Source organism: Alosa alosa, chromosome 21, assembly GCF_017589495.1.
Source record: "Alosa alosa isolate M-15738 ecotype Scorff River chromosome 21, AALO_Geno_1.1, whole genome shotgun sequence".
In the NCBI taxonomy this organism is placed as follows: Eukaryota; Metazoa; Chordata; class Actinopteri; order Clupeiformes; family Clupeidae; genus Alosa; species Alosa alosa.
Genome location: NC_063209.1, coordinates 20,894,851 through 20,919,962, shown reverse-complemented (window position 1 = coordinate 20,919,962; position 25,112 = coordinate 20,894,851). Strand labels below are relative to the sequence as shown.

The following is a 25,112-nucleotide window of genomic DNA, read 5'->3' as shown; positions in this document are numbered from 1 at the left end:
TGAACTTGAAGAAGTGAAAATTGAACAATATGAACTATGAATATTGAACAACTTGAAGCTACATCTATAAGTGTGAACATGCTTAACAAAATATGGGAACAAAACATGGGAACTAAACGTGCATTACGAATATAATCAGTGGGAGCCCTGCTTGTTTCCCTGCAACAAGAAGCTTCCATCTGGGGGTGATGGAAGACAGTGACACCCTCAGTGTGTTTGAAATGTCCAGTCGATTGCGCAATTTGTCTAGTTGCAGTCATTGCCGAAAACCCGGCCTCGCATAGATACGTGGTGGGAAACGTTTTCAGCGCTTTTACGGCTATCTCGGGATATTCTCCTTTGGTTTTGATCCAAAAACATGCCAGAGAGGTTTCCTTATACACACTCTTAAGACCACCGTCATTTGCACATTCGATCAACTGCTCTTCCTCCTGCGCTGACAAGTTAGGACTATTCGGGATATTGACAAATGGGTTGCGGACCCACTCATTGGTTTGCCGTGGATCTTTGAAGGATGGGAAGTAACGCTCAAACTCATTTGAGAGCGCAACAAGGTGATCGCGCACCAGCTGCGAGAGAAAGGGCCCTGCCTCAGTCTCTCCCAAAACCCCCACTACTTTTTGGAACATATCAAATACACCCCGGTCCACTCGTCGTCCCTACAAATCAAGCTTGGCTTTAAATGCAGCGACTTTATCTGCCAGTTTAAAGACAGTCGTCATTCTCCCCTGGAGTGACAGGTTGAGGTCATTAAGCAACCCGAATATGTCACACAGGTAAGCGAGTTTTGACACCCAGTCCTCATCACTAAAATGTGCAGCTAACGGTGACTTTTTTTCTGTAAGAAATCTCTGCAGCGGCTCTCACAACTCAAACACTCTGGCCAGTGACCTGCTAAAGATGCTTGTTTTTTGTTGCTCATTCTAGCAGTTTAGCTAACTTCGTGTGACACTACCGTTCGCCAAGAACTGATCAAGTGAAGTGAGCTGACCTGAGGCTGCGCAGCGCTGAAGGCAATATGTAAAAGTGTTGAAGGCGGGACAGACAGACGTAAGAAAACAGACCTTGCAAAATGCAAACATGCGTGCAATCAAACAACTGCATATAGGCCTATGCCATGTAAAAACGTGACATTATTGCGAATTAAATTTAGTTTAGTTTGCATGCATTTTTTTTAAACTCATGTCGTAGGCTACGGCCCGGTTAGGAATGTCCTGCGGTGGTTGGGGACCGCTGCTACCATGTATTGGTTCTACCTGTGCACTTAACACAGGTGATTTCACTAACCAGCGCATCTGCCTGGCTGAGTAGTTCTGCCAATTAGAATCGGTTGGTTCAGTGAATGGTTGAATCAAATATGTGGCAGGAGTTCTACTATCTGAAGCCATTGTGTATTGATATGATATTAATTCGTATTGACAGTATTTTGAAATGGGGAGGATTATTCTGTGCTGATCAGTTGATTTTATCTCCACAGTGTAAAGATTTCTGCGTTGCTCAGAAGATCATTTCCCAAGCCGTTTCCCACCACAATCATACTCACTCAAAGTTAGCAAGGGCCCTCTCTGTTTACTCCAAGGTAAGTCTGTGTGTTTGAATTGAAGTGTTCAGCAAACGCCACACAAGGGTTTTTAGTTGTGAATGTTGTTTCTAATATAGGTGAAACAGAATGAGTGTGATAGATAAATGAAGAGTTAAACCTTTATCTTGAAAGAGCACTCAGGCCAAATGACAACCTAGGGCCCTGCTATTGCAGCATCTCAAACATGAACTATTCCTTTAAATATCAGACCTTCAACATAATTCTTTAAATATCAACAATTAGCATTGTTTTTTGTATTGTGTAGGCAAGGAATTAACACTTATCATCTTTTCCACAGATGAAAGACTGTCCTTATACTGCTTCAGGGGTAAAATACCCATTGCTGACCCTTAGAGATGACATCATCCATTGTGTCCAGCAGCATCTTTCACACCCAAGAATCCAATGCTGTAGGACCAAGGTGGACTAGTCAACAGCATACCCAAAGAGAATGTTATTTATCAATTTACAATTTTAAATATAGTTCTATTTTTGTATTTATATCTGCATTCATACTTGAACTAAATCCAATGTGTCAAAATGTGTTTGTTTAATTTAATGTAACAGCAGATCATGAATAAAAAAAAACAATGATTCATACCAAAAAACGGTCCAGTAAATCAGTAAAATAATTTAATAAATTAACAGATATACATTAGATGAAAGCACACAACATGTAAACATTTTAAAAATATAATACAAATAATAAAAAAAAAATCAAGCAGTTCTTGACAGTACATTTTGAAAATGACCTAGTCTTGCATGGCACTACAGAACAGTGGAGGGGATGGGTGTTATAGCATGCAAGCCTTAAACGTTAACCTCCAAAGCAACCACATCCGCTTCCCCTAAAAAAAATACAAACAAATGTACAGCGCAAACACACTGCCATGTCCAGTAAAAGACTACAGGCTCATTCCACACATCAGGTGATCTCTACACCCATGTTTACTCTAGGGTATTACGTCAACATATCCTAGCAACTCTTCCATCCTCCATCTCACTCTCTGGCATTCAGATTTAGACAATGACAAAGTTTAGTGTTCATGTTTTCCTTTGTGCAAGCTTCATGACCTGATTAACTGAAATAATAAAAACAAATGCCTCGTTTACTAACCTTGCTCATTCACGGTGATGCCCAGACATACTTGCAATGAAGCTCTAAATGGTTAAATGAGCAAACTTCTTTTTTTAAGGGTATTCAGTGTTTTCAGGTTGGAAAAACAGTAAGCAAATTACAATATAACGTTTATTACAGGCCTCTTGGAATCCCATGACCTTTCAACCCATCCATCCAAAACACACACAACAGCTACTTCACTGTTCAGAGTTATGCATGAGTACTAAGATTTAAGACTTTTGTCCTGTAGTGTTATTTTACACATCACTGGAGAGAGATTTTTCAAACACATGGCCTTTTGCAATCTCTCCATGGGTGATTTTAGGTTTACGACAGACTAAGTACTCTTCCTAGGGCCACCTCATCTCCAGATCTACACAGTTGTTCTGCCTCGTGCTCACTGCAGGAGGGATTCGATTACTGCCTCTGGCTTGGAGGATCGCTTCCTGAAACAGACACAGAAGACAACAATCAACACTTGTGTCACCTGGGGCAGCCGTGGCCCCACTGGTTAGCACTCTGGACTTGTAACCGGAGGGTTGCCGGTTCGAGCCCCGACCAGTGGGCCGCGGCTGAAGTGCCCTTGAGCAAGGCACCTAACCCCTCACTGCTCCCCGAAATACCATTGTAGCAGGCAGCTCACTGCCAGGATTAGTGTGTGCTTCACCTCACTGTGTGTTCACTGTGTGCTGTTTGTGTTTCACTAATTCACCGATTGGGTCAGAGACCAAATTTCCCTCACGGGATCAAAAAAGTATATATACTTACTTATACTTACCTAGAGTGTCATCACTCCCCTCCTCAACACGGAGAAACCTAGCGTTCATGGGCATCGGAAAAACCTTTTTCCTCATCATTCAGTCACGTAATGTGTGAGCCAGAGGTCGGAAACTGGAGCTAGATTTTGCTAACAGAGTTGCCCAGTTAGGGGCTCATCACTTTTGTCGTCACGTTGTAGTTTGTTTGTAGTCCATGTGGCCTTTCATGTCCAACAGTTTTAATGTGAACTTGGGAATTTGCCATTTTTGTCACTTGAAAGCTGCATATCTTTCTTTCACAAGCATCTTACACTATATTTTAAGCAAATAACCTACAGCTGTTTATTTAGGATTAGTGAGCGTATGTTTTAACCTTTGTTGTGGCATCCGTGTTTGTCACACATTCCGACGGCAAAGCACATGAACACTTGTGCTGTGAGGAAAACAAAGCAATAGTGGGGCGGTCCTTGTCATTCCCAGGTGCCATGAATGCACCGTAAGCAAAAATGTCTATACAGCTGACTATTGCGATATTTGTTTATCATTTGTCTGCTGAATTATCAGTGTCATGTGATCTACATATGTAACCGGAGGGTTGCCGGTTCGAGCCCCGACCATGCCGTTGAAGCAGGCAGCTCACTGCGCCGGGATTAGTGTGTGCTTCACCTCACTGTGTGTTCACTGTGTGCTGTTTGTGTTTCACTAATTCACCGATTGGGTTAAATGCAGAGATCAAAAAACTACTTATATATATATATATATATATATATATATATATATATATATATATATACACTGCCCAGGTGGTAATTATCAGTGCCATGTGATCTACATATTCTACTGCCCAGGTGGTAATTATCAGTGCCATGTGATCTACATATATTCTACTGCCCAGGTGGTACACAGCAAGAGCGTTTCCAGCTCTAGTTTTACATTTCCGGTAAAAAGTATTGCAACATATCGCAAAAGTATTGTATCGCAATATATCGTGATGTATTGTATCGTGACCCATGCAGATGACACCCACATTCACTTAGATCTGTCACCAAATGACTATGGTCCCTTCAAATCTCTGTCAGTGAATTGACCAAATCAAAAACTGAATGTCTCAAAATGTTTTTCAGCTGAACAAAGAAAAAAACTGCAAGTAATTGTATTTAGTAAAAAGGAGGAAAGATTTAAGAGTTGCCACTCTCCTTGACACAATGCCAATTGTACTAATGTATTAATTGACAGTGATCCAAATTTCAACAGCCACATGAAAGTAATAACTAAAGCAGCTTTTTACTACCTCAAAAACATTGCCAAACTTAGAGGGCTGATGTCAAAACATGATGCAGAAAAACGTATTCATGCCTTTATCTCCAGCAGGGTTGATTACTGCAATGTCCTTTTCACAGGCCTTCCTAAAAAGACTATCAAACAGCTTCAGGTGTTACAAAACGCAGCAGCTAGGGTTCTTATGAAAACTAGAAGAACTGACCACATTACTCCAATTCTTAAGTCCATGCACTGGCTTCCAGTAAGTCACAGAATTGACTTTAAAGCACTACTGCTGGTTCATAAATCAGTAAATGGAGCAGAGGACCTAAATACCTATCAGACATGTTTCAGCAGTACACACCTTCTTGACCTCAGGTCTCAGGAGAAAAAGCTGTTAGTAAAACCTGCTGTTGGACCTAAACATGGGGAAGCAGCGTTTAGCTGCTCTGCGGTTCAGCTCTGGAACCAACTTTCTGAAGACATCAAAAAGGCCCCAACTGTAACCAGTTTTAAATCTAGACTTAAGACCAAACTGATGCCTTCTGCTAACTGCACTGAGTTACATATTCTTTAAATTATTCTACCTTGTCTCTTCTATTTTGTCTACTTAATTATTCTTTATTTAAAATGATTTTACCTTGTGTGTTTTATGTTTTCTTTTATATTATGATCTTTACTTTTTAAACTATTCTTTGACTATTGCCCTTCTATGCTTTTATTACTGTTTGCTTTTGTTTATGTAAAGCACTTTGAATGACCTCTGTGTATGAAATGCGCTATAGAAACTTGACTTGACTTTATGCGTATGGTATCGTGAGGTCCTTTCCTATTTACAGCCCTAGAGTCATCCGTACTTGTCATGGCAAATACGGCACCTCCAACAAGAAATTACATCATATTGTACATTATCAGGGCGACTGTGATGAACTGCAACTGTTTAGTAGTACCATGACACTGTCATTGGTCAAGTACAAGTCACAGGGCAGTCCGTCTTTTCCCCATGACACAGCTGCAGGGTGGACTCCAGCGTTGGCCAATTCTGACAGATTTAGAGATTAGAAGAACACTATTGATAGAAAGGTCATTGAAGGCAGCAGCTCAAAGGGGCCATTCAGACTGACACGCTTTTAGCAAAAACATGTGCATGGAATACTCCCATTTTGGAGTTATCTGATTCAATGAGCTGGAGCTAAAAGTGCTACTGTTAGACTGGGGAAAGGTAAAACTCAATTGTTTAACTTGAGGGGAGGTGGAAAATGAGTGTTTCCCCAAATGGTGGAGTATCGCTTTAAGATTTCACTATAGCGTCTATCGTACAAGATATTGACTGTGCAATAACTTCAAACAATCAGAAAACGGCGTTTGTCGAGACGGAGGATCTTTTGGCTGTTCTACCTAAAGGATTCATAGTAAGCTATTTCATTGCTCTCATTGGTTAGGTCTATCCAACTGAGTGCAGAGATACACACACCGCCTCAGTTGAAACACGGCCCATAAACCACATCCCAATTATGCAGTGTAGAATTGAGTATGGCTGAAATTCCAGGACAGTGTTGTGATGGTCTATGAGAACTAGGCCAACAGTGTCTGTTTCAGTTCCGTTTGCTGGTGGAGCGAGCTGGTTTACCTGCGTCCTGTTTTGGGCCGGGACTTGCCACTCTTGGAGGTCCTAGGCCTCTCCAGCTTCATAAGGGACTGCCTCATGCTCTCCTCTGTGTAGGCCAGGTACACGTGAGAGAGGTCCACCTCAAAGGGCTACCGGACCAGGTGATGGCAAGAGAGAGAGAGAGCGCGAAAGCAAGGGAGAGAGAGAGAAAGCAAGGGAGAGAGAGAGATAAATAAAAGAAACAGAAAGATAGATACGCACCGGGTGGGTGGGGGTTAGGTGAGTGAGAGAGAGGGAAAAAAAATTAGTGAGTCCATCAGAATTGACTGGAGAAATAAACAATACAAATGGGGCCATAAGACACTCAAAGACACTCACATCTTTCTCCTTCTTGTCAGACACAGGGGTTTGCTTCCGCATGTTATTCCCAGTGTATGCCACGCACTTCTGCAAAACAAATACAGACAGACAAGTCGTTTGATATATGCCTCCTCCGTTGAGGTTGAACAGTCAGATATTCACCCTTTCTGTCTGCTCTCAAACTCTTCGGATCATTAATTATCAGATGATGTCTCTTGATAGAAGAGCAAAGTAGGGCAGCGGGTTTCACTTTGACTCAGGAGATTTGGCAACATAAGCAAGCAGCACCATGCAAGACACTTGAGTTAAGGTCAGAGTTTGTTTGCAAGGACTGTTTTACCTAGTTATCCTGTTGCACAATAGCTGTGTGTGCCTATGCGGTGCAGTGTGGTCAAAATGACACAATGACATTTAATAGAGGTGCTGCACTTTCCATACACACACACAGGCAAGCACACACACACGTCACTCACTCACCAACTGCCATTCGCCAATGTCTTCATTCCAGTGGACATAGTTCTCAATCATCTCCTGAAAATGACAAAAAGGTTGATTAGGTTGCTATGATCGACAGACCCTCCTATCATTCTAATTAATGGACTTTCATCCAGCAGAACAGAAAAGACCACACACACACACCTGGTACTCCTGGGGGATGAAGTTGTCTATGATGAGCATCTGCAGCCGGAGTTCACGGCTCAGGTGGCGAATGTTCTCCAGCAGCCCCTCGATCTCACGGTGGTGCTCCTGCTGCAGGTCAGCCATCTGCACCAGAGAGAGGCAGGGATAAAGGGAGAGAGAGGTAGGGATGGAGGGAGAGAGATGCAGGGATGGAGGGAGAGAAAGAGGCAGGGATGGAGGGAGAGAGAGAGAGGCAGGGATGGAGGGAGAGAGAGGCAGGGATGGAGGGAGAGAGAGAGAGGCAGGGATGGAGGGAGAGAGAGAGAGGCAGGGATGGAGGGAAAGAGAGGCAGGGATGGAGGGAGAGAGAGGCAGGGATGGAGGGAGAGAGAGAGAGAGGCAGGGATGGAGGGAGGGAGAGAGAGGCAGGGATGGAGGGAGAGAGAGAGAGGCAGGGATGGAGGGAGAGAGAGGCAGGGATGGAGGGAAAGAGAGGCAGGGATGGAAGGAGAAAGAGGCAGGGATGGAGGGAGAGGGGTACAAAAGCGAGGGAATTATGTAGTGTGCGAGAGTGAGATAGAGCAGGGGAGAAAGAGAAAGGGAGGAACAAGAGGAAACAAAAGTCAGAGACCAACATGTGCATGTAGATATGGTATTTTGGGCCCTCACCGTCGACTTCAAGGCAGTGCTGCCTGGGGTTAGGTTTAGGTTTAGGTTTTGAGTGAGGGTTAGGTTCAGGGTCAGGGTTAGGTTTTGGGTTAGGTTTTGGGTGAGGGTTAGGCAAGGCAGCGCTGCTGTGAAGTTGACGGTTGGGGCCCAAAACACCATCAAGCGTGCGTGTAACTCTTAGAATTCTGAACTTGGACATCTTCACGGTGTGTATCTATACTGCAGTTACACACTCACACACACATATAGACACTAATACAAAACACAAAACACACAATCCCATAGATACAAGCAACCAGTCCCTGTTGAGCAAGCAGACCCTGCATGAGAGGCGTTTACTGTACCTCGGACTTGGCGGCCATCAGCATGGTCCAGACCTTCTTCAGCTTCTTGGTCTTGCCCTGGGCCTCCTCCTGTAGGCTGGTGTACTTCTCCTCAATGTCCAGACGCTCTTGCTGTTTCACATCAAATCACACACAAACGCAAAAGTAAGAGCACAAACAAAGGTCAACTGATCTAATCATGAATTTGTCACTATATCACTACAGAATTCAGATACCTGAACTGTATATTATGTAGATAATTTCAGATTACAATGATTATGTGCTTACATAATTGCAAAAGGGTTCTCCAATGTTTTCTCAGTTAGCCTTTTAAAAAGTCATCAGACTAGTAAACAGAATGTGCTTTTGGAACATTGGATGAATGGTTGCTGATAATGGGCAATGTAGATATTGCATTAAAGATCAGCCATTTCTCATCAGAAATGTGTAAGTGACCCCAAACTTTTGCCCGGTAGTGTATAGATATATAGATATAGATATCTAGACGCAACATGTGGCGTGCCTCCTGCGCACTCTCCTCACCTCCTTCTCCTCCAGCTCACGGCGCAGCTGCTCGGCCCTCATGCGGCGCTCCTCCAGCTCCATGTTGGACTCCTCCAGCAGCCGCTCCTGCTCCTCAGCCTTGGCCAGCAGGTCCACGCCGCCCACAATCACCTTCTTCTCCAGCGCCGACAGCTTCTCCAGCAGCAGGTGGTGCTCTTGCCTGAGGGTCAAACACCACCGACATGGATTACAGCACCGCTCTGAGACTCACCGACATGGATTACAGCACTGCACTGAGAAAGACTAACTCACATGACGCAGCACAGTGCAAAGGGGGGTGTCACACCTCAACAACAAAAACGCATACCAGGAAATATTCACAGATTACAGAGAAACGCAGCCCTCATCACACATTGGTCATCAATCATACTGAAAAGTGAACGTGAGCACTTGAACACAGTAGATCAGTAGTACTGACAGTGCATCCTCATGTGAGTGCATCCTTATGCGAGTGCTTATGGGAAACCTACCGGTAAATGCATCCCTGAGTACAAACAGATTTGGGAATGTTCAAATGAAAGTTGTGACAACTGAGTTTTGCACCCTCTGTGTGCATGCGGGCAAACACATGATTTGGTGGGTTGATAAGCAAATCAGTGTGTCAGAGTTAGCTATCATATTTTAGTATAACATTGCTTGCCATTTGATAGCATTGGCAAACATCTGTCAAGCATGCAGATGTGTACACAGTGACGAGGCGGTTATACGGGGTTAATCAATGTCTGTAGTGCATCTTTAACAGTAAAGCAAAATGGGAAATGTCCATGATCTTTAACAACCAAAATTCAAAATGCATCTCTGAATGTACTCCTGAAAGCAAGTCTGAAGTGTTGCATGTTATGGTTGGCATGAAACATGTGTAATAGTTCAGCGCTAGTGTGTGGGGAGACTGACTGTGCTTTCTGCAGGTCCTTCTCCCTCTTCTCCAGTTCGGCGCGCGCCTTGTTCCTCTCCTCCTCCTCCATGTCCAGCTTGGCCTCCAGGGCTCTCCGCTCCTCCTCGATCTTCGCCTGCATCTCCACCATCTTGTCGGGAGACACCTTCTTCTTTCCTTTCCGCGAGACGAGAGGGGAGCAAAGGGTCAGAAAAACACACAGTTTGGAACAGCAGGGTTATGCAGCACTTTTTGTGGTCTTATTTTTATGTTTGCTTTACATGTGTATCAAGTTTAACATCTCAAATATGTGTTCTACGGTATATGCTTATGTCAAAGGTATTTTTTCCAATGCATACAGGGCCAGTCGGCCTGCTTGTCCTACTATGTAAAATGAAGATAATAGCAAATCATATTTATATTTCTATTTATCACCTGAATAAGACAAGATGTTGATGAAGGACTTGAAAGAGTCATTCATCTCTTGTGAAGCACCACGCTGGTTACAGTCATACCCTCTCTGTGGCTACATTTACACCGCGAGTTAAATGTGACCCAATTCAGATTTTTTGGTCATATGTGGCACAATTCTGATGCCCAGCATGGACGTGTAAACATGAACAAAGCGCATGGAATATTTCCAGATCGGTTTCAGGCCTCATTCATATGTGGAAATAAATCAGATATGAATCAGATATAAGCCAAAGCGACTGCAGTGTAAACGGGCAGATCGGATATCCTGTCTCATATTCATCTTGAGCATAGCTGAACATGGCCACAATCTTTTCCGTTTTTGCATTTACATTACATACAGTAGCATACGATGTTGCTTTCAGTTTCGCGTGAACGCATGACTGGCAGAACGATGTAATTAAAAAGAAAACAGAGATGGAAAAGCTGCAATAAAGGTGGTAGGCTCTCTACTTTCTTTTTCTTTAAAATAAAACCGATAGCCTTTTTTGCAGACTTCCAAGATAATTTGGAAGTGAAAGTAAACAACTAGCCATTGAAATAACCTAATGCAACCTGCTTTTGTGCATTTGTAGTGCTGTCTGGTTTATTTTGCCCTCATTTTTTTTTGGCCTTATAATTCCTCTGGTGCACAAGCGGATTGTCTCACGTGTTTAAAATTAGTGAACCATGTACACACAAATATCTGATATGGGCCACTCTCAAACGGAGACGTAAACAGGCAGTCCAAAAAATCAGACACAGGCAGAAAATCAGAACTGTGCATCAAGGCCTGCCGGTGTAAACGCAGCCTAAGATGTTCTGACCAGACTGACCACTGTCAGAAAAATATACTGCAGAGGGTGAATGACTGAAACAGTCAGGCATTGCCATTCAAAAGTTTTTGAACACCTGCTAAAACATTCTCAGTGCCAGACTAAAAAACATAACTGACTTGCTGAAAAAAAAACCTGTTCTCAATAGGGTAGCCTCTTTCTTCTGGTGATGACGGCAGAACAAGTAGAGCGGGTAAAAAAGCTGAGCTGTATTTCCTGAGACTACAATGGGGAACCCCCGGGGCCTTGCAGATCAGAGATTGTCTGCTTATACAGACCCCATCACACAGATCATTAAACAGGCCGTCTCATCACTGTGAACTATACAAACCCTAACAGTAGAATGTGTTCTCCACAAATTGCCCCATCAAGGCATGCTCCTAGCCGCGGGGAAAAAAACACACAAATGATGTAGGCATTTATAATACCTTTTGTTAGATCTCCAATTATTTTCTGACCATTGACTTGATGCTAGGTATAAGATGCTTTCATGCACTTACTTAAAAAAAACATAGTACTAAATTCAAAGATTCATTCATTGAAAGAATGGCATGAAGAATGAACTTGCATGCATCAGGCTTACATTATTTCAAAGTATACACTGTCAGCTTTCTTTCATTCTCATTGATCTTCAAAGTATTACTAGGAGTGTTTGCACAGAAGTCACATTCACTTGAATGACAACCAAGCAGCTTGTGATGTCTTGTGATATGCGGATAAGGTATTGCTCTTTGGGCGGACTCCGTTCTCTTTGCTGCATCTCTGAAGTGGGTTCTTCCTTCATTTTACGGTGCCTTGATGTCTAGTTCTACTCTGGTTTTGTTTTCGAGAAACGAACATAGAAAAAAATAATCAAACAGTCCTTCTGAGTCATTATGTAATCAGTCTGTATATAGTGATTATTTAAAAAAAACAGTTCCAGACTGTTCCTTTCAAAATTAAATTTCAACTCTTAGACTATCAAACCTCAGGGCATTTGCAAAGAAAAGGTAGAAACGTAATCCAGATTCTGAAATGTGGGGTGTTCAAAAACCTTTGACGGGGTAGTCCATATGAAGAATACATATTTCATGTTAATCTCAGTTCATTCTGTATGCTTTCCCCCCATGCACAAGGTTAGAGAGACGCCCAGGTGGGAAGCACAGGGTTCAGCAGACTCTCACACCAACCTCTTTGGTCTTGAGTTTACAGCAGATTAGCGTTTCACACACGTGACAATATTGCCCCGGGGGAGGGAAGAGGAAGAGAAAAGGTGTGAGACATGACACATGGTTACATGGTTGAGACATGGTTACTTTGGAAATACTGTTGGAGAGAGAGAGAGACAGAGAGGAACACACTTTAACAGACAGATGGAGAAATAGAGAAAGACAGACAGAAAAAAGCAATAGTGTGTGTGTGTGTGAGAGAGAGAGAGAGAGAGAGAGAGAGAGAGAGAGAGAGAGAGAGAGAGACAGAGACAGAGAGAAACAGGGACACACAATCAGTATGAGATGTAAGAGCAGACATAAAACAGGAGAGTAGAGTAGTTTGAAAAAAAATCCCAAAATGTGACAGAATGACTGATGACTATTACTCCTCCAGGGCTCCTAATTATTTGCAATTCAAACATATTTCATGACTTTACTCTTAAGGAAATTTCCATGGCCTTCAACAACCTGCACGACTTGGGGCCAGGCTATGGTATTGTCGTATATTGTAATAATTCCTCTCCATGATACGAATTTCAACAAAATAGTCATATTGTGATATTATTTACGCAATGGCTTTTTTGTAGTGGTTGGTTACAATCATTCATTGCATGACCACTTCTGTGGTGTGAATAAGACCGTGGGATGGGTAAGAGGGGCCGTGTGGGCAGAGCATCGGTTGGTTAGTAATGGTTTATGACCACGATAAGGGGGTCGGCCAGCAGAGGAGTAGTGGTCAAGCAGGGTCACACCAGTGAGGGTAGTGGTCACAAGGTGCAAAGAGCCTTTAGCTCCGGAGACAACACGACAACAAAACAACAAAAGAGACAAGACAACAAAACAACAAAACAAAACACAGAAAACAACAACACACAAAACAACACAACAAAACACAGAAAACAACAACACACAAAACAACACAACAAAACACAGAAATTCAAGGCGGGTAGCATTCTCACAAAAACCAGAAACCAGTTCTATAAGCCATCAGCAAACTGGCTATTGTTTAACTGATGTTTTACTGATAACTGAGACTTTATTTGGGTTAAGTCTGTATTGGGGACACACTCAAATTAACTGCATAAACGTTTTAGCATAAACATGAGGCTTTGCTCAAAAGGGGCTTTCCTCCATCTTCCACTCTCTGTATGATAAAGTAGTCCATACAAGGTTGCAGCTCATCAGGCTTAGAAATCATTTCCTTTATCATTTCTATGATTTATCACAGTTGACGGAAATGACTGAAAGGTTGGCATAAGATACAGTGCATACAGAGTTCATACAAGTATTCACTTTTTCCACATTTTGTTATGTTACAGCCTTATTCTAAAACGGATTCAAAATATTTTTTTTCCTCAAATTTCTACACATAATACACCATAATGAACAACTTAAAAAAAGTTTGAGATTTTTGCAAATTTATTAAAAAATAAAAAACGAAGAAATCACTTGTACATACAGTATTCACAGCCTTTGCAATCAAGCTCAAAATTGAGCTCAGGTGCATTCTGTTTCCACTGATCATCCTTGAGATGTTTCTACAGCTTAAATGGGAGTCCACCTGTGGTAATTTCAGTTGATTGGACATGATTTGGAAAGGCACACACCTGTCTATATATTAGTGCATGTCAGACCACAAAACAAGCATGAAGTCAAAAGAATTGTCTGTATAGTATAAGTATATACTCTTTTGATCCCGTGAGGGAAATTTGGTCTCTGCATTTATCCCAATCAGTGAATTAGTGAAACACACTCAGCAGACAGTGAGGTGAAGAACACACTAATCCCAGCGCAGTGAGCTGCCTGCAACAACAGCGGTGCTCGGGGAGCAGTGAGGAGTTAGGTGCCTTGCTCAAGGGCACTTCAGCCGTGCCTACTGTTTGGGGTTCGAACCGGCAACCCTCTGGAGGGATCTGAAAATGGCTGTGCACCGATGCTCCCCATCCAACCTGATGGAGCTTGAGAGGTTCTGTAAAGAGGAATGGGCAAAACTGGCCAAAGATAGGTGTGCCAAGCTTGTGGCTTTATATTCCAAAAGACCTGAGGCTGCAATTGCTGCCAAAGGTGCCACAACAAAGTATTGAGCAAAGGCTGTGAATACTTATGTACATATTATATTTTCGTTCTTTATTTCTAATGAATTTGCAAACATTTAAAAAAAAAAAAAAAAAAACTTTCACGTTGTCATTATGGGGTATTGTGTGTAGAATTTTGAGGAAAAAAATTCATTGAATCCATTTTGGAATAAAATGTAACATAACATGTTAAGCGCTGTGAATACTTTCCGTATGCACTTTATAAGAGACCTAACACAAGAAAACGGAGGGACCTGACAGTAACTTTGTAACACATTTTTCTAACAAACTCAAAAAAATAACGCCATGGCATTAGAATTCCGTTTGTGACACTCCTGTACTATAATTAATGCAGGTGTTAACCACATTTGCAAAACACACACACACAAGGACATTAAAATTCCCTTTGTGACACTCCTGTACTATAATAAATGCAGGTGTTAACCACATTTGCAAAACACACACACACACACACACACACAAGGACACATACACACTAACACAAAAGGGTCATTCCACGTCAATTCAACCAGGGCCCACGCACTTAGGTCTCAAACAAATCTGAAAAAAATACCACGTGTACCTATGTTACCCAGGAGACACACTGTAAAATTACTTTTATGTAAGATCAATACTTTCCAAGATACAGCCAGTTTTATGGGGGGAGGGGGGTGTCGATTTTGTTCTTGCACTATGGGCTTGTGAACTTGTCAATTCACACCAATTTGACTTGTCTTATGCAAATCTTTCTTTTTTATTTTCCACCCTGAATGTGGGCAAAATGCACCATTGAGATCAATGTTTTACATAAAGCTAGCACAGTGCCACCTGTGGTTGTATAGAGTAACCTGTGGTAACTCTATACAGAACATATTGATTGAATTGTTTGAGACCTAAGTGTGTGGGTCCTGGTAGAATTGACGTGGAATGACCCAAAATGAAAGAATGTAGGGTTGGGTATCGTTCCAATAATATTGATTCCGACTCTGCTTACTGAATCTAGTTCCTATCAATTCCTAATTTCCAAACAAATTGTTGATATAAAATGTAAATATACCTTTGTTCTATATTCCAGGAGTGGTCTATGTTCTAAACCTTAACTGAACATTCAAAAAGTGAATATTTATTTATAAGTCTTGATTCACACACATATTTATTAAAACCACTAAGGCCTTCATAACACATGCAGATCAGAGCAGCATGCTAGGCTTTGTGGTTTTGCACAGTCTCAAAAGGTGACAAACTTGTGTATCATTACTTGTCTTTGTTTGCAACAATAAAGGGGCTATATTGTGTTTAGGAATTGATAGGCACAAGCCCATTCAAAATAGGCAAAATAATTATCCAATTTCAGTTCCGGTTCTTTCTTATCGATTCTATACTTTCAATTCTAATATTCTAATTCTAATTTTTCGGTTCCCAGCCCTAGTAACGTGTGGTGTGGCACTCATGGAGAACCTGTGATCACACAAGCGTGTGTAAAAGTAGACGTCCTAAGTCGTGTTGGGGTGGAAGGATGGATCTCAATGGAGGGTGAGCAATAGCATAGCTGGCTGTGGGGGGGGGGGTTACAGAAACAGTCTAGTCAAATGCAGTCTCTACATACAGGGACAGTGGGGAGGCGGGTATGGGAGTGTGTATTAGTGGGCAGGCCGCGGTGGGGTTAGAGTGGTTCACACCAGGCTCCCACTCACTAGTTGGGGGCTTGTCGTCAATGGGGGGCGCTAGAGAGCAGGCAGAGTCGGAGCTGTTGCCACTGCTGCTGCCATCACTGTCTGCAAAGGAGAGAGAGAGGGCTGCACAACACAGCACAGTACGGCTAGGCACACACTAACACACACACACACACACACACAGGTCACCATTATAAACACACCAACCAAAGTGTGGGCGGACACACACACACACACACACACACACACACACACAGACTAACATCATACACACACATAGCCCTACATGTCTAGATCACCTACTACAATGTTTCTACACATCTGACAGAACCAAAGAGGTTCTTTATTGAATCTGGTGCGAAACAGACAGAAGTAGATTTATCAGGAATCTAGCAGCCATCTGAATGCTGGGCAAAATGACTTGGATACCAGCCTATGTGACTCAAGCATTGGGTGACGGGAGAGGGGTTCGGAAACCCCAGCCCCTTCTGGTTACTGGTCATTTAGGTCACAGCCCAGACAGGGGGCGAGTAGCTGTCATCTATGCCACCGGAACAGAGAGTGACAGGATCCAGGAATCCTACATCTGAAGAAAACCCATCTGCGTTATCACCACCCTGTGGGTTGCAACCACAGAAACCAACCGCGCCTTTGCACCCCTTGATCGCCGTATCTGATGAGAACTTCTGTGTAAGCCACTGCATCAGGGTAGCGAGAAGTGTGCAGGGGCAGGGCGCGCACACACGTTAGGACGTCTTTATTTTGTTTGTCACCACTACCACTACCGGTTGGGGGCTACGGTGGAAGCACGAGAGATTCTCAGAAAACTGGAATTTTTTGTCTGTCTGTCTTTTATCTGCACACTTAATATCTTTAACAAAACTCATTGGGATTATTTCAACAATCCAAAAGCCCAAACACATCAAGGTTATAGTTTAAGAGGTTTTGTATTGTATAACATACTCTAAAGATGAGGATGTTTTACATATTTTATATATTTATATATTTTTCATTTTCCATCTGTGGAGTAGCCTATACACATCAACACCTTTAAATAAAATACAAAAAAATCAATTAAAAAAAATCATATGGCTAATTTCAAAACTAATGTAAAGCAATCTTGGCCATCTCTTTTTGCGTTGGCAGTCTTCTTGAATTGTGCCAGCAACCACACATGCAACACGTTGGAGACCAGATGATCTGTGCTCCCTACTCAGCTTTCATCTCCAATGTCACTGTAACCCAGCTAAACACCTCTGATAAGATGACAAGAGAGTCATTTTTTAAGCTGTGATAAATTATAACCTCACGGGCACCAATTAATTTCCGTTACGCACTCTGTCGCACCCAGCTCAACAGGGCACTGCTAGAAAACCTGCCGCTGTGCATGCATTGCATGGCTGCTTGTTTTCAATACTTTTCATCGAAGGCGAGTTGGAGATTGGGCAAGCTAGAGAGATCTACATGAGGAGGAATGGGCTACAACAGACTCGAAATGTGTGTGAGGCTAGTGGACAGGTTTGGAAGTAGAATAAAAGATGAACAGGGATACTTGCCACGAGCACCAAAACCAAGGAGCTTAAGGACGTCGATGTGACAATGTACAAAACAGGCCTAACGCAACCAGGGTTAAGTGACGTTTCTTTAAATGTCATGACTACATCCTTAGAAATGCCAACAAACGCACACCTACTGAGTACTGCTAGGCAGCAGTGGAGCTCCTCCTCTCTCTCAGAAGTGGTATTGGGAAAGCTTTTAAGGTGTTCAAGTAAAGAAGAAACAGGCACTTGCTCAGTTAATGCCAAGCCGGCTACCACGGTGCGGGTCAGTACCTCTGCGTTTGCGCCGGCGCTCTCCACTCTCTCCAGCCTCGTCTTCACCTTCATCCATCTCCTCCGACCCGCTGCCCTCCGAGCCAGATATCTCCTCGCCTGAAAACAAGGACGGCCACGAACGTCTTCCATTAGTTATTCATCTGAAGAGCTTTTATTGACATTGATTATTTATATATTTGAGACCAAAAAAATGACTCGGTCCTTTGTCCTTAGGGGGAAAAAAATGCTCTTTGGCAGAACCATCAAAAGAGGCTACTCATAATTCCTGCTTTGGACATTTTATGCAGTTGCATTTCCAAGTCAAATGTGAATATACACTGAACAGTCTGTGTACAAGCCAAACAGTCATTGTCAAAATGTAAACAAAGGCCCATTAATAGCACTGACTCATACAAAGGAACATATTCTACACATGCCGAGATGGTTTCCTTCAGCACATGATTAATGAACACACTGCTATGAGCCACTGTGATTAACACACTTGATTAATACACTGTAATTAACACACTGCTATGAGCCACTGTGATATACCCTCTTCCAGCTTCTTCTTGAGCTCCTCAATCTCCTTCTGGAACTGCCGAAGTAGAGCGTCCTTGGGATCTTCGTTGATGCGAGCTTTGTTCTTGATGTTCTTAGCACGGTTAGCATAGCGCAGGGTGCTGATGGTCTCATCGTAGTTGTAGTCTGCAGGCCCAATGTTTGCACACTGAGGAAGAAGGGGATGCAGTGAACGAATGAATGAATGAATGAATGAAAGAAAATGTTTCCACCAAACTGATGGAAATATCTTGAAGAGCACTTGAAAGCACATGGCAGCAAGTTAAGTTAAGTTAAGTTAGACTTGTACGGTCATGTAGGAAGTTCCTGCTAGAAATGTGCATTTTACCCATCCGGGGGCACACACACTCAGAGCAGTGAGCTCACTACTAGCAGACCCACACTAGGAGCACACACACACACCCGGTGCAGTGGGCAGCCCTTGAGTTTGGGGTTAGGTGGCTTGCTCAAGGATGTGGGAGTGGGAGAGCGCTGTTCAATCACTCCGCCCACCCACATTTGTCCTACCAGTCAGGGATTGAACCGGCCACCCTTCGGTTACAAGTCCGATTCCCTAATCTGTAGGCCACGGATGCCCACGTGCAAGCAGAGATGGTACTAACTACTGGCACTTCATGGAGACAAAAGCACCATTGCAGGCTCCAGCCTTACCATCATGGTTTTGGAGTTGCCTCCCAGCGAGTCCTGCAGCAGGCGGGTGAGTTTGGAGTTCCTGTAAGGCACGTGGGTGCTCTTGCCGTCCACCAGAGCAGAGATGACGTTCCCCAGGGTGGAGAGCGACAGGTTGATCTTGGTGGCCTCCTTCAGCCGCTGCCCCGTGGCTCCCGTTTTCCCCTGCCTCTCCGACCCCTGTCCACAGAAACACCTCACATCAGACGCACTGGAACTTCCTTCATACGAGTTTGTATGGATTTGTTTTATTTGAATTCAACTGCCTTTATCTACTTCCTCATATGTGGATACATACACATGACATGTGAATGTACAGACACATTAAAACAGGAAGTGGTGGGGATTTCAAACATTGGAATTGAAAACCAAAAAAAACAAGCACGTTGCACAATGGTATTCATGCACAAATATTTTAATCTGCGGAGGAGGCGTTGCTAAGCTAAATAACCTAGTGCTAGACGACTGATATTGTGAGGCGTAAAATGCAGCTGCAACACAATCCCCACATAATTAATCCTGCTTCTCCTGCTTACCGCGAGGTCCACCAGGTGCAGTTTGCCCATGCGGACATGCTGGTTTCCGTCCACCCCCTTCTCACTGCACTCGATGGTGATGGTGAAGATGGCGTGGGAGCGGGAGCTGTGCTCATTCATGTTGGTTGCCCCCACCGAACCTGGGAGGAACACAGAACACACACAGAGTTTGGGGTGTGTAGACTATCAGGCGCATACCCAATGCAAGAGACCATAGTGTCTTGCTTGCAACAGCTACACATTGAATTCCCTTGAGCTGAATCGGTGTATGAATAAAACATGTATTTACTATTACATCTAACTAAATTGAATTAAAAAGGCAAAAAATAACTGGAAATTTTCCATAAAGCTCTAAGAAATGGCAAATTATTATGGAAGGTTGGACAACAACCGCGTAAATTGATCTTAGCAATGTATCGCTGTGTGTATTGTTTGTGTACTGTACCGTACCGGACTGGTTTGCTTACGGTTCTTGTGTCCAAGGGTCATGATCCTGTCCATATCATCTGCATTGTTCACCACATATCCTGAGAGATCCTTGATGTACACACCTACATCAGGTCTCTCTTTAACCTGGGAGGGCAAGAAATTAACATGAATTAAACCTCAGATAAGGTGACATAACAACCTAAATGATATAGCTGTGAGTAGAAGGGGAAAAAAACACTTAATCTTAGTTTATTTTTTTTTCTAATTCAGATGGTGATAGCTGTACAAAACACAGCACACACTGACTAAAGACAATTCACAACACAAACTAAGCAACTTAATGCATTGCCAAGTTTTTCCTTAAAAATGACCTCTGTTGCACTTTTTGACTCTTCGTTTATGCTATTGTTCATGTTTTCTGGGGACACAGTGCAAAACTGCCTCTTTGGCGTCTCCTGATTCTGCACACAAGGCAAAAATGCTGAAGCCTGCTGTAACCACAGCACAGCCTCCGCTCATAACAATCACTGAAAATGAGTGATAAGGTGCAACTACAAAGAGGCTGAATAGCGCCTCGATATCTGCTTCTCATCGCAAGCTTTTTTCCCCCCCTCTTGCTCTTTCTAATGCGCTCACCTCCAATCTCTGCATTTGGTCTTTGCCTAAGAGGTCTCGCACTTCTTCGTTGTAGATCTCCAGATAGGAAACTCTGACTAAAAACCTAAATGGAAGAGTACACATAAACAATGTTTTTATTCAGTTGGTTTAGGTCTTACAGTGTAGCTAGGTTGAGTAGAGTCAACTCAGCAGACATAAACTGCAGATTTGCAGCTATTTGCAGTTTAGTGGGAAATGTGACTGTCCTCCCTCACCCAGCAACGACCTTGGATTTTGCTAGTATACATTTTCTAGACTCAGCAAACAGCAATCATAGACAATTAACGAAAATGTAATATGGTCTCCAGAAAGATGCTGAATTAAACAAATGCATCCTGACTGAGCATTGTAAAATTTGCAGAGATTCAAACCTGGTGTCTCCCTCAGCTTTGGCTATGTGGCCAAAGACGTGAGCGAAGGAATTCGGAATTATTCCTCTGAGCTCTGGCACAGCTCGGACACCTTCCATCGTGAACGTTTTACCGGTGCCCGTCTGCCCATACGCAAATATTGTTCCTATCGGGGGAAAATAATTTCCATATTATTACAAAATGCACAAAATATCTGAATATGTGATATTGCTATGATCTTGGGATGAATGAATCTGGGACATCCCATACCATCTATTCTATGGACAAACATAATTTTACGTTTTAACTTTTATGTCTGTTTGAGTGTGATCTGATATGATGACTGAAGGCAGAAAACCAAAATCACTCCTTCATACCATTGTATCCTTCCAGTACAGAATCCACAATGGGCCTTGCTGTCAAATTGTAGACATCTAGTTGCTTGCTTTCGGGGCCAAAAACTGTGTCGAATGTGAATGTTTTGGGTGGCTCATTGGTTGTTTCATGTTTGTTCACCGTGATGGTCCCTCGCATCTCATCCACACTGACGGCCAGTTTATGACCCATCATTTTCTCTTTCTGGTTGAGGGGCCTACATCGCACCACCACCTTGACATTGTCGCTCACCTCCGACCTCTCGCCTTTGTCTGTCCTATTACTCTGTAGCAGGGATGACAGGAAAGTATTCAGATGCATACAGTATGATGTCATATTACCCAAGACAAATACAAACGACACGACTGACCAGCTTACAAAAACTAAGACACCAGAACAAGCAAGTAACGTGGCTAAAGAAAACATGCATGCGTCCTGTGATTTCAGTGTTCGCTCATTACATTACAAGGGTTATGTTTTTTTTTTATGACATAGCTTCGTGTGAGATTTAGCTCCGTATAAAAGCTAAGCAATGCATTCTGCAAAGCCTCCCTCCTGTCCAACGATAACTTAACTCAGTCCCTTGTCAAATACACTGACAAAGACGTCATACAGTTATGCCATCAGTCCATCAATTACATCTTTATCAGTCACTATTGATTGTATGGATAATGCCTAATTATCAAACCGCATCTCATATTTCAGCCGGGGATAACAAAGCTAACAATCTAGTTATTCATTGCCTGGCAACTAGCCATTTTGAATGGGCATACCAACACAGCCAGCTAATCGCCTATGCATCTAGCAACAATGCAAACACTGTATCCGATACGGTTTACCAGTTAAAGATATGGGGACACATGGCAAATAGACGCTAACATGTGTCTTTAACAAACTGACATTATTTTAATCAACTATCGTATAGCCCCCACCGTTGCTACTTGCATTAACATTTGATAGCTATCGATAGCTAGCTAATTGTTAGCAGCCTAGCAAGATAGGAAGGGAGGAACCGCTGATCCAAAATGAAGTCGCTTGAAAAACATCTTACCGGCATTTCCGTTGATTAATATACGTGTTGTTAGAACCAAAGAGAAACAGCTACACAATCCCAATTTCTAGGACGATGCTGTGAGCGTAGCTGTCGCGATTTACTATTTTACAATACACAATTGCCCATTCCTGTTCCGTTCAGTTTGTTTTCCTGGCTCATCCCAAACTGGGCGTGCGCACACTCCGCGAAGATTCGGAGGAGAACGATGGATGAGATCAGACGACAGGCGCTGTACTGGTTCCCAAGTTTTCCAGGCTAGCCTACTTTTTCCGGTTTTATAATGCGATTGTGATATCTATGATGATGGTGGTGACAGTGTTTTTCTCTCAAATAATATAAATTGTAGGCATACGTTTTTATGTAAACGGAAAAATAAAGCCTAATACATGTACTGTAGAGGAGATGTGTAGCATTCCAGAACCTTGTTGATGGAGGATAGCTAGATGGCCTACATCAAGAAACGGCATGGAATACACAACTAGGCCTACATCAAATGACAATGAGCACAAAGGCGAAGTCTAAAAGGTTAAACCCATGTTTTATTACATCGTTTTGCAATCATTACAAGTGCACAGGCTTGGTTGGCTGGAAAACAAAAGCACATTTTCACCACTCACAAGGGGTGAGCACAACACTCACTGAGACTGCGCAGCCTAAAACAGATGGATGCACTGTGGGAGAGGACCACCTCTGTGTCTATGCAAAAAAAAAATCAGGTGAAGAAAACACTACCTGGTTTTAAAGAAACACCACATGAATGTATTTGTTTATATTTAACAATAAATAAATTCACTTCTGTTTTGCAGTGGTGTTTTACCTCTCTGGTCTCTGTTTCTGTCAACATATCCATTTACATTAATCTCATTAGCAAAGCCACCTTGAAGGCACAGGCATGTCAGTAGGTGTTACACGCTTAGGAAAATAAACCCCAAGGATAGTGCCAGGTCCGGGAGTCATATTGCTTTTGTGGTACCTTAGAACAGGTCGTCAAAACAGTAATGCATCAGAAGTGCATTGATATGAACATATGCTCATAAGCTAGACATTTGGCAGTACATTTGTTTCCTCGAGGGAAAATGCAGTATATATTTACTATGGACAATGTCACATCAATTTTTCAAGGCATCCCAAAACTGTGCCCTGGAAGAGGCCTGTTCTCCCCGTGGTTTCCTGCGTCACCAGAATCCGTCCGTCCAGACGAGGTCTCTGGACCAGAACCGTCTCCCCTTCTGATAGGTTAATCTCAGCATCGGTCCTGGCAGAATAGCCAATAACTACTCTGTGTCTGAAGGTAAAAAAGGATGGTTATCACAAAAAAAGAAGCAATTAATAATCTCTTATTTTATCAGTTGAATCATGAACTGGCTAAACAGATTGACAAGCAATGTTGACACCCTAGATGTCTCACTAATTTCTTGTACATTATAGAACATGTTTAAGAAAATGTATTTAAGAATGTGCACATAGGACATACATACATCCACTAACCTGCTTGGACTGTTAAGGCCAACAGATGACTTCAAACTGAATGGAGAGCCGTCTCCATAGGCGTGGTCCAGGCCGAAGCTCTTTTTCAGCGAGCTGGTCTTGATGTCTTTGAGCACAGAGCTGTTCCCATCTCGACCCAGAATGGCTGAAGGGTTCCACAGCTCCATGATAGGAGGGCTGGACTGGGACCCAGAGTACAGCTGCCTCCCAGAGCTCAGGGGGGTCGTCCATGACCCCAGCTGGGGTGTCTCCTCTGTCAGGAACCGCACCGTTTTCACAGGCTGAGGACAATAGAAAAATATGGTAATGCATCATAATCATACATGATTACAATATGATTACATGATATTGTGCATGATTACATCATACTGTAGTTTAATTATGATTACAACTTATAATCATAATTACCATATCAGACAACATGTGGCTATGTTTTAGACAACAATTATAATCTAAAAAAAAAAAGCTACTCTGATTTACATTGTTTAAAGTTAATGACCTCTACCTTGTCCGTGTTGTACTTGTTTGAGTCTGGCTTCACCAAGATGGAGTGGAGGGGCCCTGATGAGGCCTCTTTGTGGAAAGCGTCCCTGTACACTGTCTGGTAGCCTCCACCAGAGGGCGGTAGTGTGTCAGTGGTCCAGCACTGCTGCGGCCGCATGGGGTTGGAGAAGAGGCCGTTCCTCTTCCTGGGCAGCACAGGTGAGCGGCCATAGCTGTAAATCTGGCCCAGGTCCGTAGACGGAGGCTGGAGGCTTGGAGTCAGGTGGGATTGATGGTTTCCTCGCCGAACTGAACCTGAACAACAGAAAAGAGTTACATTCAGAGTTACATTCACTTTATTTGCCAATTGTTAGTCTGGAAGATTAAGGGGTGAGAATGTAACAGAATTCACATATCAACTTGAAGTTGACAGACAGATCATAATTCATAGGCATGGTTCTATAAATAACATTTCCAAAAGTGAGTCATTCATTTATATCTATTTACCTATTATTTATCAACAATATTTTGGTTTGGTTTTAGTTGAGGTTTTAAAGGGGTTTTTTTTTGGTTAAGCCCTATGTAAGATCTTAAATGTGTACCCTTCAAAACAAAAGATTTGTCACTTTCCATTAGCTATGCAATCAAACAAAAGGTGAAGAGGTGAAATTGCTAAACAGTGAGGTCAGAGCTTGGCTTGGCTAGTAATCATCA

At 42.8% G+C, this 25,112-nt stretch overlaps 2 protein-coding genes across 7 annotated transcripts in view; both read right to left on the bottom strand.

The window, feature by feature from the left end:
• Positions 1–2,193: 2,193 nt before the first annotated feature.
• On the bottom strand, positions 2,194–22,631 carry kif3a (kinesin family member 3A). 4 transcript variants are annotated; one of them, XM_048230730.1, is made up of 19 exons: positions 22,425–22,631; positions 21,376–21,658; positions 21,020–21,164; positions 20,628–20,712; positions 20,030–20,135; positions 19,563–19,702; positions 19,009–19,206; positions 18,331–18,505; positions 17,797–17,895; positions 15,986–16,066; positions 12,196–12,204; positions 9,761–9,917; positions 8,846–9,026; positions 8,324–8,434; positions 7,329–7,454; positions 7,167–7,220; positions 6,708–6,776; positions 6,351–6,478; positions 2,194–3,148 (listed from the first exon to the last, which is right to left on the bottom strand). In XM_048230730.1, the coding sequence occupies exons 1-19, from the start codon at positions 22,428–22,430 to the stop codon at positions 3,100–3,102; spliced, it is 2,202 nt and encodes a 733-aa protein (XP_048086687.1). In that variant the 5' UTR covers positions 22,431–22,631; the 3' UTR covers positions 2,194–3,099. The 4 variants fall into 4 exon arrangements, with proteins under 4 accessions (XP_048086687.1, XP_048086688.1, XP_048086689.1 ...); XM_048230731.1 differs by lacking the exon at positions 12,196–12,204; XM_048230732.1 differs by lacking the exon at positions 15,986–16,066 and having other exon boundaries at positions 22,425–22,630.
• A 317-nt stretch (positions 22,632–22,948) lies between these two features.
• sh3rf2 (SH3 domain containing ring finger 2) overlaps positions 22,949–25,112 on the bottom strand; it is a 17,726-nt gene continuing 15,562 nt past the window's right edge. For 2 of the 3 annotated variants that reach the window (XM_048230727.1, XM_048230728.1), the window contains exons 8-10: positions 24,421–24,713; positions 23,916–24,196; positions 22,949–23,712 (exon numbers count right to left, since the gene is read on the bottom strand). In XM_048230727.1, the coding sequence (XP_048086684.1) occupies positions 23,532–23,712; positions 23,916–24,196; positions 24,421–24,713 (755 nt within the window). In that variant the 3' untranslated portion in view covers positions 22,949–23,531. Of the gene's footprint in view, positions 23,713–23,905; positions 24,197–24,420; positions 24,714–25,112 lie in introns of all 3 variants that reach the window. The other variant, XM_048230729.1, reaches the window with a different exon arrangement.